At 36.3% G+C, this 13,678-nt stretch overlaps 2 protein-coding genes across 3 annotated transcripts in view; both read right to left on the bottom strand.

Moving 5' to 3' along the window:
* The window catches only part of LOC145586243 (senescence-associated protein AAF, chloroplastic-like), a 10,506-nt gene extending 6,052 nt beyond the window's left edge, over positions 1–4,454 (bottom strand). Inside the window, exons 1-6 of one of the 2 annotated variants that reach the window (XM_081643025.1) lie at positions 4,308–4,454; positions 3,018–3,411; positions 2,643–2,795; positions 1,537–1,610; positions 852–928; positions 696–767 (exon numbers count right to left, since the gene is read on the bottom strand). In XM_081643025.1, coding sequence (XP_081499151.1) covers positions 696–767; positions 852–928; positions 1,537–1,610; positions 2,643–2,795; positions 3,018–3,352 — 711 coding nt within the window. In that variant the 5' untranslated portion in view covers positions 3,353–3,411; positions 4,308–4,454. Of the gene's footprint in view, positions 1–695; positions 768–851; positions 929–1,536; positions 1,611–2,642; positions 2,796–3,017; positions 3,412–4,112; positions 4,243–4,307 lie in introns of those variants that run through there. The other variant, XM_081643026.1, reaches the window with a different exon arrangement.
* A 2,863-nt stretch (positions 4,455–7,317) lies between these two features.
* LOC145584920 (uncharacterized) lies at positions 7,318–13,361 on the bottom strand. Its single transcript, XM_081641706.1, has 5 exons — positions 12,513–13,361; positions 11,263–11,321; positions 10,985–11,113; positions 9,018–9,153; positions 7,318–7,863 (listed from the first exon to the last, which is right to left on the bottom strand). The coding sequence occupies exons 1-5, from the start codon at positions 13,212–13,214 to the stop codon at positions 7,501–7,503; spliced, it is 1,389 nt and encodes a 462-aa protein (XP_081497832.1). The 5' UTR covers positions 13,215–13,361; the 3' UTR covers positions 7,318–7,500.
* Between the last annotated feature and the right edge of the window lie 317 nt (positions 13,362–13,678).

A 13,678-nucleotide genomic window follows, 5' to 3' on the forward strand; every position in this document is an offset into this window, starting at 1 on the left:
TGCAAAATATTGCAATCCAACATATCCATAGCTAAATTTAATTTAATAAACATGGAAAATAATACTTGTTGCCTTGTAGGTTTGTACCATCCCCTTCCTCCCCCACCCGCCCCTAGGGCCCAAGAGCAAAGTTTGATTTGGTCCAATTCTAGAGGCTATCTTAATGACTCAAATAAATAGTAGCAGACCAGTACCACAACAATAATACGAAGAAACTGAAAAATAAATAAAGGGTCCTGTATCTTAAGCAGCAAACAAAAAGACAGGGATCATAACAATGATCCTTTACAAAAACCCAAGAATACAACGTTGACATCATAATTTTTGGAGGACTACAACCACCAAGATCATAACATGTAACGTGCGAAATAGTGAATAAATGATACTAAAAGCTATAATTAACGCAATGCAGACATCAGTATCAACCAGATTTTTTTTTTTTTTTTTTTTTTTTGGGGGGGGGGGGGGGTTTCGCGATACATAACATGAATCATTTCATGGAAGATAACCATTTAAAATTTTTTTATATTTTGGAAAATTAAACTAAACAAAGACTGACAACGGACAACCAAAATCTTAATATGCACAAATAATACAAATAAAAAGAAAAATAGACAAGTTTTACAGGAAGTTAAACCTCGGTGACAATGCAGGAAGACAATGACACATAAACTATAAAGCATTGTAAGGCACACCTCTAATGCTCCGTCACTCCAATGTTGATCTGCTGCAGTCTTCAGTCTTGATTTTGCTTTATCTTTAACAATCTGATGTGGTAAAGAATAAGTTTTTAGCCAAATATCCAGAAGTTACAATGAGAAACTAATGTAAAAACAAATAAAAGTGCCTACTGTAGCAATGTGATGAAGACGTTCAGCCTTTCTCTTGACGTTATAGTCAATTTTTTCAGTATCTTCCCTTGCCCGAGCTATATATCACAAAAGACAAGGCAAAGAATCGTTTAGAAATCATAAGACAACAAAATATAGAAAGCAGTAATTTTTTGTGAAAATAGACCCCAGTTTTGTACATAATTTGATCAATCACAAATGTAGAGGGTATCGTTTAGAAATCATAAGACAACAAAATATAGAAAGCAGTAATTTTTTGTGAAAATAGACCCCAGTTTTGTACATAATTTGATCAATCACAAATGTAGAGGATAGGTCTTCCATTATTGAATTATGAGAGTTTTAAAAGACAATTGAGGAAAGTTGTCTGGGATAAAACATCAACACCATAAACTTTGGTTTTGAAGTCCTATAACACTCAAAATGGAATTTAAATTGATGTTTAGTATGAATGTGAAATTTAATAAATTTTGTTTGTTGGCAATTGTGTGAATTAAGTCCTGCACCTCTCATTTTCTAGGAAGTTGTCAGACATCTAACCAAAAAATCTTCTCTGTATTTCAAGGGATAAAAAATATGCACATTGTACAATCTTATACTCACTAAGAGCCTTATATGAGGCTGTACAGAAATTAAACTATATTTATGAAAATAGGAAATTAAAACAAAATGCCAATGAACTCACCATCTAGTTTAAGAAATTCCAAACCTAGGATGGCTACATCCTGACGTGCACGAGCATCAAGGCTGCGTAAACCACTGTAAAAGAAATCGGAAAGGAAAATAATGAACAAGAACTTTTAAGGAGACTGATCAGAGCACTAATAATTGGATACACACTAAAGTACTAAACTAAAGGATCAAGCATGGTTGAAAAGTTCATATATCACAAAGGAAATACAATAGCACTATAACCATCACCATCATTAACAGCAAAAAAGTCATCAGTGTTCAGTGCATAGGTTTAATTATGCAAATCCACTACCATATTTTGGGCAATTAAAGACACAAGATATTTTCAACAATACAGTTCACTTTTTAAAAAAACTTCTTATTGATTGGATAAACATCATTTTCACAACACAATTATATCACTTTCAACAACACAGCATGGCATTAACTGAAGATTTATGCCCATCCCATCCCACTGCACAAATTACAAAAATTTATGATGAAAAACTAATTCACTGATGACCCTTTCATTCATTGATGTCGATGATTCTGACTTCTGACTATACCTTTACTACAAAACCATCTTCTATATCATGACAAGCAAAAATGAAATACGCCAAATTAATAAGATTTATATTGGGGAAATATCAGGAAATGGACTGTTATATTTATACGTTCAGTCTGAACTCTGAAATCAGTGCTTATTCTGGTGCAATGTATACATATTAACTTGTGGTGGAAAATCTTTCAGCTTCTAGGAAGTCTGCCAAGGAAAAGGAAAAAACATTTTAGAAACATCTGACCCTTCACGAATATGCATCTACTGACGTAACACTTTAGTTCAAGAGCTTTCCTCCATTGCCTCAGGCCCTTCTTTTCCATTCTTGTTCATGCCATAGAACAACTTTTCTGACTATGACATTCTTAGATTCAAAGGCACCTTAATTTCTTTATTTCCTTAATATTTGGGCAGGTAGAGGTGGCATCAACTTAAAGATGCAACAAATAAAGCAACTTCGGGAAATTAATCAGTTAGCATTTGTGCGAGTAAAGGATTAGAAGGTGAAGTAAACATGAATATGAAAAAACCAGAACAAGTTATCAAAGTATTAGCATTACCGAGAAAGTAAGACCATATCTCTACGTGCTCTTTTGTTAACAAACTTAGCATCGTTATGAGCATATTTATAGGCTTCTGCTAGTCCTTGAGTTGTTGAAGCCAACTCTTGACCTCCAGCTGAACTTTGAACTTCCTTTTCTTCAATCCCTTCTCTACAATACAAAGCAAAAAATTATGAGTACAAGATATGAGCTTAAAAATATTATTGGATAGACACATCACTTTTGTCGTTCTAAGAGCTCAAGGATATCAATGGATAGATAAATCACTTTTTTGTTTGTCATTTTAATCATTCTAAGAGCTCAAGGATACCCTCTAATAATCACTAATATATTGACAAGGAACAATGAATGGGTAGAAGCTATTCACAATACCCAGTTTTATCTGCACATTCACTAGCATGTCTAATGCCTTCTCTTGATTTTGTCTGAGGAGTTTCTGTCACGTGGCATTGTACTAACAATCTCCGACAAGTAGCATGGCTTACAGGTCTTTTGCATATGCCCCATCGACTGTCCGAGGAAGGACTCAGCCTGGCTTCCCTGTTACACTCACTGCACAACCTTCTGAAACTGGCTCCACAACTTCCACTGTGACAACTAGATCTAGGAGAATTAGGAATGGAACATAAAATTGCTTGTCGGTTAGAATTTGCAGTTTGATCTGCAATTGGAGGATATCTTATTACTCTGCTAGAGGTTAGTGCCATTTGAAGGATCAGAAATTGAATCTGACTATGCTGAGTGGCATTTCACCAATGAAAGCTCACTGTTGGAACAAATCAAAGAACGGGAGTTATTAGTACATCAATGAAGATTTTAAAACACCAGCCAACAAGAAACACACAATGAAATGCATACTGAGCTAGGGTCCAATCAACCAAAGAACCAAGAACACAACAAGGGAGCAGTCTTTTACTAAGAATAAATAACAGCCAATTCACAAATTCGACATGCAAAAGCATTAGCATAGTAACGGCTCTTTCAAGCTTTTGTGCTGCATATAAATAAACACATACAGGTACAAATGAGGTAAAGATTTAGTATGTAAGATTCATTTTGCATTTTTACTCGTTTTTCATCTCAATTCAGCCATTTAAGTTGATATAACCATAAGCTTGTATAGATTCTAACTGCAAACTCTTTACACCACAGGATTATACATGCTAATTTATTTCCGTGTACCAATTCGAAATTTCTATTATACACTCAGAGTACAACTAACACCTTCCACATGGGGAAGAAACTGTGAGAGAGAGTCTAATAATACACCCGGGTACCAAATGATCAATAATAGCAACAAATAACGCGATTCTGGAATCTGTATCACCATTGACAAGACTACAAATTACAAAAATATCAACTTAAGTTATCAATAGTTCAACTCCATTATTGCAAATTCTACCATTTTGACAAAATATAACATCATCCCACCAAATAATTGTATCATGCTTATAATTTAAAAAATACCCTTTAGAAATTATAATCAGTTTGTCACCATAACATGAAATTGCAGCAACAAAAAATCAACTTTTCCGAGCTACTCATATATTGAAGTGAAAACCAATCAAATTCGATTACAATTAGTATTTCAAGTACAAGTAAAATCAGTTGAACAGTATTAGTATGAAACAAGAAGATGAAAATAGAGAATATTCAACTGACCTCAGAGGGACCAAGAGAGGAGAGCAAGAAAAGAGTGAAAAGGGTGTAATTGAGTCGTAGAAGATATTGTAGGGATGATGAGTACTGAATACTGAATAGTAGTGGGTGAGAGTGAGATGAGAATAAATTCCAACCACTAGGACCAAACTATGTCAATTAACCCACTTTATTTTTGTTGAATTGGACGTGCCTGCGTCGATAATTGCTCTTGTTGTGTACGACAAATGTTCAGCCATGCTGATCCCACGTCCCACTGTTTGCATTCAACCCAAGGTAAAAACCGAATACTATCAGAGTATTGTTTGGTTCAATCGGGAATTAGAACTTCCTATGAATTACAAATTTATGGAAATTAAATTCTTATAGTCAAATTCATGGGAATTTTATAAAATTGTTTGATTAATCACGGAGGAAGTAACTTTCAATGGAAATTTATACTTACCTTAGGGGCAAATACTATCGGAGTATTGTTTGGTTCAATCGGGAATTAAATCTTCCTATGAATTACAAATTTATGGAAATTAAATTCTTATAGTCAAATTCATGGGAATTTTATAAAATTGTTGATTAATCACGGAGAAAGTAACTTTCAATGGGAATTTATACTTATCTTAGGGGCAAATACTATCGGAGTATTGTTTGGTTCAATGGGGAATTAGAACTTCCTATGAATTACAAATTTATGGAAATTAAATTCTTATAGTCAAATTCATGGGAATTTTATAAAATTGTTTGATTAATCACGAAGGAAGTAACTTTCAATGGAAATTTATACTTACCTTAGGGGGTTAGGTAAGTAAGTTCCTACAATATGTGGGAGCTCAAAATTCTTAGGAAGTTCCACTTACTCCATTTCACCAAATTTTTGTCAACCAAACAACACACAAAACTTTCAATTCCTAGATAATCTCACTTTCCATGTTTTTTTATGTCAAACAAATAAGCCCTTAGGCTATCACTCTATCTAATATGACTTAAAATTTTCTAATCTGATTAGATTTGATTTTTAGATTTATTGAAACATTGGCCTTTATTGGTATGTTTTGAATAGGAATGTCAGTAGGGTGGGTCAAGTAGGAGACCTGTGCCCACTAGGGCGAAGATGGGTCTCCATGGTGATGGGGCGGGGTGGGGATATAAAATCATACTTGCCATGCGTGATGGGGCGGGAATGGATTTTAGATTGTACCCGCCTCATCCCCGCCTCGCCCCACTTTATACCCGCCTCATCCCCACCCATACCCACATCTATATATTTTTATAAACAAAATTTATATTTTTATACTATTTTATTAAAAAAAAATGGTAAATTTGTCAAAAAAAAAAAAAAAAAAAAAAAAAAAAAAAAAACCCTTATAAATGCTCCATTTTGCGAAAAAAAAAATTCTTTTAAAAGCTTTTTGGCAAAAGAAAACCTGAAGTGGTTTTTTTTTTTTTTGAAGACAACCTGTGCCTCTAATTCACGTGATTAAGCTCTAATTTTTTCCTAATTACTCTCTAACTCTCACTTAGCCCTTTCATAACTAAATTAATTTATAAACAAATATAATAATAAAAACCACCATCCCTACTACCAGCCAGCCTTTCCTCCTCCTCTGGCAGAGTGGCAGCAGACCCCCTCCCCCCAACCTAGCCGCCGCCCTGAACCGCTGGTCGGTCCTCTCCCTTTCCCCCCTTACCCCCGCTGCAACCCTCCCCCTTCCTTAAACCCTAACCCTGACAAATCACCTAACACTAATAATTTCTTCTCTAACTGAGACATCGATGACACTATCAACATCAAGTGGTGGAAGATCCTCGGCGACGCAACAAGAAAAAGGGAGAGAGAGAGTGAGTCAAAGAGAGAAAAGGAAGAGGGAGAAGAAGCGTAAGGCACCTGCTCAGTGTTAGAGTTTAGGGAGGGGGGGAGGGTTGCAACGACCAACGGGGAGAAACGGGAAAGGTAGAAGGGTTGTCGGAGGTCGAGCTGAGGTGGGTCGCCGGGAGTAAGGGGTTTAAGGCGGCGGCCCGGTTGAGGGGAGGGGGTTGCTACCATGGGAGGGGAGAAAGGAGGGAGTGGCTGGTTGGTATGGTGGTGGGGGTGGTGGTGGGGGTTTTTGGGTTTTTTTTTTTTAATTTATAAATTAAGTTAATTTATAAATGGCTAAGCGAGAGTTAGAGAATATTAGAAGAAATTAGAACTTAATTAAGTGAATTAGAGGCATTAGCTTGTCTTTAACAAAAAAAATTCACAATTGGGTTTCCTTTTGCTGAAATGTTAAAAATCGGGTTTTCTTTTGCCAAAAAGCTTTTAAAAGGTTTTTTTTCGTAAAATGGTGCATTTAAAAGGTTTTTTTTTTGACAAATTTACCAAAAAAAAATTATGTAAAATAAATTACTAGATATAATACTTTGTAATACGCTAATGTTAAAAACAAAAAAGTGTGTAATATTACAATTTTTTTTTTGTTTTTTTTAATCTATATTAATTATGTAGGATTGTGTATTGAGAAGTGGGGATTAGGCGGGTCTTGGGTGGGGATTAGGTAGGGTGGATATCCAAGTGGGGCGGGGATAATTTTGGAATTGTACCCTGGCCGTCGGGGCGGGGATGTAGATGAATTTTGGACGTACCGCGGAGATAGGGATAAGGATGAAATTTTAGGTGGGGATGGGGATAGGAAGGCCAACATCCGCTCCGCTCCGTCCCATTCACAACCCTAGTTTTGAATATAGGCAATTTTTTTTATATATGACTGGCCACACCGTGTGGCCAGGGTTACTCAATCAGGGCTAAGGGTTTACTCAAGTAATGATCTTTAGCAACCAACTATAGGTAGTACGTTCAGCTACTTTACTATTGTAGGTTAAAATTACTTTAGATTGATTAAAATGTTACCCTACAACTGAGCAATATTTCATCTAATTTTTGTGGGAAGAAGAAAGCTACACAACATACTATAGTGAATTGGGAAAGGGCAGGAAACGAGAAGTTGAAGAAATTAGATAACAAGCATTCACATTCAAATGCTGCACACGTCAAAAATTGAATGAATACAACATTCACAAGGATCGTTGTGTTCTTACTATTAATATACACTTATACAGTCTACACTCGTTAACAATTATACAATCATTCAAGGCTATGCAATGTACATGAAATAATTTACAAACTCATGGCAAAAACAATATATGATAGTGTATTGGTCAAATGTTAAGAGTTTTGGGAGCCTGGTGACTTTGAAGCACCTTCAATTCTGTGTAAATTCATTTCTCCAGCTTCTGACTTTTTAAAGAGCTTCGATACTAATTCATCCCAAGTAGCTCTCTCACCAATCGATCTTGGTAGGGGTCTTGAGGACTCCTCTGTTGGCTTATCTTCTGATGAACGTACAGCTCCCTCCTCGAGGGACGCCGGCTTCTCAAGTTCTTTCTCTAAAGATACAGCATGAGGCACCTTGAGACTTACAGCTCTTTCCAAAGCATCTTTGTGCTCTTTTTCAATTGTCTGCAACCTCTCAAATCTCTGCACTCTTGGAGGACTAGTTACTGTCTCTGTGCTGCTGTCTTTCATCCTCTGCAAAAAGAAGACAGTAAATTTTTAGATTTGATTTTTCTTTCACGTATGTTAGATTTACAGTCTTCTCCATTTTAACAAAGGTGAGCAATTCCTTTTGTTGGAAAACTTAAACAACTATAGGTCCATAGGTGCTCATATAATAAGGAGCATGCACTATTCTCACCTTTAAACAAGAATAGATAATCTAATATAATACTATCTACAGCAATCGAATAAAAATTATTGCTCAAATAGAGATAGTACTCCCTTTCATACTAATACTATTTGTTCAAATGCAATGTTAATCAACTAAAATACAATGCAAACACAAAGCCAATGCGTTACAAGACTTACAACCTAAGGTAGTCCAGTGTCATTTTATCAATTCATTAAACTGTGAATCGAAAATGGTGAATTAATAGGTGAATGGTTCAGATTTTACTGGCAAATTAGGCAATACTGCTACCCATAGCTCCGGGAAGCATTTCCAGATCTTCAAGAACTACACCATTAGAAATCTACCTCTACACTTGGCAATTTAAAGTGTTGGTTTAGGAAATCCAAAATCGTGTGTTGTCATCCACCCAAGCACCATTAACCGCCATTTTACTCACGAGCCAGGACTAGTTCAAAAAAGCTTCCCTAGGTAAGTCTCGCAGGAAAATAAAATATATTACGGAGTATCACAAATGAGTGAGCGTTCGTTGCCCCAGGGCACTGGGAAATTCCCCAGAGACCACAAGGTTCACAATGACAACATTCCCTTTTTGGAGATCTTCCAAAAGATTTAACAGTTAACACATGTCAGCAAATTAGCATCAAAAGATCAGAAAGTACATACCAAACTTTTCAAGCATATACCATAAGATGACCAAGAAAAAAAGGCATCTGATGCTTTACCTACCCCCCTCAGATACATACAAGTATTTCAACCCAAGACGTGAACTTTCATCAAATGACAATTCTTACTTGATTTCCTGATTCACTATCTTTTCCGCCTTTTTTATTAAACACCAAACTTTGGTAAAAGTGAAATTTTGCTTTTGCATTAGTAAGAGCACATGTTCAGGTCTAAAGATGAGAACATTGAAGAAAATTCTTAGACTCCATACAGTCACTTTATAGGATCCCTAGGATATTAAAGATCTCCATTCAGATGTGAATTAACTTACTAGTAAAGCTTTCTCTGCTTCTCTTTCGATCCAAACAATCCCATGATCAGATGTAGCATTACAAGACAGCACAATATGCTCAAATCTTCCATCAACAGGAATAGCAGTTCTGACTTCTGGAGGAAACCTTCCACATCTGAAAATTTCAATATTTAAAACCCAAGCTTATGTAAACAACATTTAACAAGTCTATTTCTACAATTAAGCTACTGAAAGGATGCAGAATTCAGTAAATTGCATGAAAGCATAAAATGATTGAGCAGGGATTCAAACATATTTGTGGGCTAGGGCTTTGGGTTATAATCTCATAACAGAACCCTGTACAGTACAAAACATATATCTGCAAAGAACAAATTATCATTTATGTATATGACTTTACTGTGAATAACCAGATAGTAAGGAAATCAAAATTAAGCAAAAATGGTCAAACTCTCACTCCCCCCCATGCAGGAGTACTCCAATTCCATACCGATTATCCAGCCATCTCATTGGATAATAAAAAAAGATAAAGGAAACACAGGAAGCATGTCAACCGTTAAGGAACATAACAATCAACAAAGATGTTCAAACTCGAGAAGAAAACATATAGATGAAAAAGTTAAGCATACCATCAAGTACCAAAGCTGACTTACTACTAACACATGACAATCTCCCCTCACAGATTTTCCAGCCAAAATCATTTTTAAAATATCACCTTTGGGGGAAATAAGTTCTACAAAATATTAGTTGCTCTGAAGCATAAAAATACCTACTTTCAAAAAAGCTTACCAAAATACCTAAAATGAGTAGATCTTGATATATTTATGTTTCTAATATTTTTTTTTTTTTTGAGGGAATTTATGTTTCTAATATTAAATTTAAAATACATAAAGTTTTGAAAATGTAAATTTACCCAATAATTACAAAGGCATTTTCTTATAAATACTAGTCTGAGGCTCTGAGCTTCAGGTAAAAGACTAGTTTTGCAAAAATACAATGCTTGGCGAATTTGTGAAGTTGGTTTTGGTAGGATCTGTTGATTAACATGTGATGCCTTTTTCAATTGCATTAAAACAAGGTCTTAATTCTTGCTCTTAAGATATTCTGAGCTTTTTTTCTTTATTTTTTTGGGGAGGGGAGCTAGGAGGGTGGGATTTTTCTGTAAGAAATAAACAAATAAAAAAAATTTACTTTTAGTTTCTGTCAATCCCACACATACTATTGGGGATTCACTTAAAAAAATAAAATAGCAACAATCACAAGTTACTTGCATGGTTTTTTGGCAAACTATCAGAGCTTTGTTGTTTTATATTACAAAAGCATATGCAAATTTCCAAGAACTAGAAGCTGGGAAGAGGGACTTCTAAGCTTGTAAAAAGTGCTTGTTGCAGTGGCAATTCCTTATCATAGGCCTTCTCCACTTTTGATTATGAGGGTAAGAAGCGATAATAACATGCCAAAAGGGGTCCATTTGTTCCTCTCTAGCTATCTCGAATGACGTGCCACTTCTCTATGTAGCCTCTATTACAAAACTGAAAAAATATTCTAGAACTATGAAAAGAAACTTCATAACGGGAAGATTATTTTGTAATAATGACACCAAAAAAAAAATACACCGTGGAAGGAGTAATAGGGACACTTAATGTTTATATGACTGGCATGGCATCTCAGCTCCTAAGTGGCAAATACCAAGATTCACAACCATGAAAGAGATTAAGAGATCCTCCAAATGACATGTCTATGCAATGAAAAAGCTGGATTGATTTCAAAAGTATTTAAAAAAAAAAAAAAACAAAAAGGCATTGCCACTGCTCCAAGCACTTTTCACAAGCTTAAAGATGGATATGAAGATGGTTTACGAGGAAAATCTAACAAATAAAGTTCCATACTGCCTGTGATAGTGTAATATGAGATTCTTAAAACATTAGGAATTTAGGATTCAATCCTAACATGAGGAAATAACCAGAACAACACAACTCTGCTCTTACCTGCAAAATTTCCTTTCTACAATATGGTACATTCGTCCAGGAGCATATAGTCTTCTTGGATCTCTAAGCTTCCTTTCTTCGGGGATGAAGGTGTCCCTCAAGCAAATCAAAAACATCAAACAGGGCAAGCTGTTGAAAGCATTTAAGGCCTGGTTTGAGAGATTGATATAAATAACAAACTCACTGCATTACAGATCACTGATTCTGTAGTAAATTCAAGAGGGAGTTCCTTTTTTTCCCCATGCTCAATAACAAAAAATATAGGGAATAAGACTAACCAGAAAATTGACTTGAAAATATCTTCTAATGGAGTGGCTGTTCTGGGTAGAAAGTCATCCTGGATAAGAGCATAAATATGGTTATGTTGTCAGGTCACTAGTGAAATTTAACATTTTCCCATGTAATAGCTTAGAAGCACTTTGTAAATATTTACAAATTCATTTAAATATAAAGCAACTAGATAAGCACAAAACAAGGGAAATTAATAGCTTCAGTTTAGCATCTGATGAGGGTATGCGTATTGAATGGGCAAGAGCTACCAACTGAAGGAAGGATCAAAAGATTACTATAACAAGCAGCCATAAGTCACCTCCAAGACTAACTGGTCCACAATTGAAAACCTAACATTCTAATGGATGACTATCCAGGTTGATCTCATCTGACAAGCTGGCAATAAAATTATCCTACATCAATAGAGAGGACAAATTCACTAACTAAGAAAGGTTACAAAGAACAGATTGAGGAATACCACAAGTCGGGCTTTTAAAGGAGTTAGTATAGCAAGCATGTAAGATGCAACACAAATATCTGATTAGAGATAACCAAAAGCTAACTCCACCTAAGTCTTCCAAGCCATGGGGAAGAGTGGAAGGCTTCCACTTGACCCTGGTTGCTTTGGATCATGAATGTGGTTGAGTTACTAGACCAACTAATATGAAGAACAATAACAACACTATTCCTAAAGGTTTCGTTATCATATCATTTAGAATTACCCTTCCCATCAATGTTAACGGTTAGTTACTCATACCATACCATTAGTCCATAACTAATTAGGTCTATAATCGCCCCTTATGTTACTCACACTCGGCTGTTTAATGAAAGGTTTCCATGTAATTAGTACAAAATGGATCATCAATTCATACTCGTGTCTTGAGTATTGGTTCTCCTACACCGCACTTGAGGTTAATGAAGGGTCCGAGTAGCAACAATTGAGCTATACAAATTGGCCAAATTTACCATTATCAGACATAAAAGCAAAATTTCTGAAGAATGACCCCTATTCTAATCACCAAAATCTCTGATTTATTTTTTCCAAGTACTTGCTAACAGAGACTGATGTATGACAGAATCCCTTCCCAAATTAAACTCAGTCAAAATACTCAAAACCCATAAGTGTCAATGATCCAACACGGTACCAATCGAAAAGTCCGAAACAATTATTACCAATAAATTAACATCTTCTAAGTAATAGCAACAATGATAAAGAAATCAAAGTAATGAAATCACAAGATCTTATCATACTACTGACCTGAAGTATGACAGAGTGAATAACATCAGCATACTTAACAGCAAGATTAAGCGACATACACCTCGCAGGAGCAATCGAATAACAAGTAACAAGATTCCGCGGAATCCCCCCAAGTTTATGACCATGATTCACAACAACAACAGCCAACAAAGCAGCAACACCAGACCCTAAAGAATGGCCAACAAAGACCATCTTATAACACCGTCCATTATCCACCCACAGTTTCTTCAGCGTCTCTGACTCCCTATTGAGCAACCAAATCGCCGATTTCAACAACCCATGATGAACATACCCACCATCAAACATCTGCATTCCAAGCCGATTATCAAGCAGTAGCTTATAATCCGATTCTTTGATTAGATTTAGCCCGCGAATAGCGAGCACGATCTCACGGTGTTGGTGGTCAGCATAGATAATGTAAGGCGGAGCACGGCCTTCAGTTTGTTCATACGTCACTCGCTTTATAAGCCAATCTGGGTTGAGTCGGTACCCACCAGGTGGGGCGAATTGGGGGTTACGGATATCTGGTTCGTAAACGGCGAGGATGACCCGGCAAAGGCGGGGAACTGGCTCGAATTCATCAGGGGTTGCAGATGGCCATGTAGCGCTGTCGTTGGAGCCGACGTATGTGCAGCGCTTCCATAGCCATCTGGAAAAGCCAATGATTACGACGCATTCGACGCCGCAGCAGCAGACTGACATGGTTGTGGTGGAGGAGAGAGAAAGAGGGGTGTGACTGTGACTTAGTAGAAGGTGTGAGGCAGGCTGTCGATTGGTTGGCTGGGAAAATGAATAGAATCAGGAAGAAGTGAAGCTGTAGAGTCTTGTAGTTTTGCCTAAAAAAGGTAAAATGAAATGAAATGAAAAAGGGAAACGTGACAATGTTCGAAGGTTCTTGTCTTAGCCTTGAAGGTGTAAGCTGCCAGTGCTATAGTGCCAGGTCAAGCTGTTTCATTACTTGCCCATGTTTTTAATTTTTTTTTTATTTTATTTTATTTTATTTTTTATTCTTTAGGTTTCGCATGGAAAAGAAAAGTAATATGGTCTGAGTAGGAATGTTAACGAGGAGGGTCAATTAGGAGATCTTCCTCATCTCCGCCCAAGTGGGGCGATGATGATTCCAGGTTTGGCGGGTGTGAGGAGGGTAGCCCGACGTTGGGGATCCT

This window comes from Chenopodium album, chromosome 16, assembly GCF_948465745.1.
Source record: "Chenopodium album chromosome 16, dcCheAlbu1.1, whole genome shotgun sequence".
NCBI lineage: Eukaryota > Viridiplantae > Streptophyta > Magnoliopsida > Caryophyllales > Amaranthaceae > Chenopodium > Chenopodium album.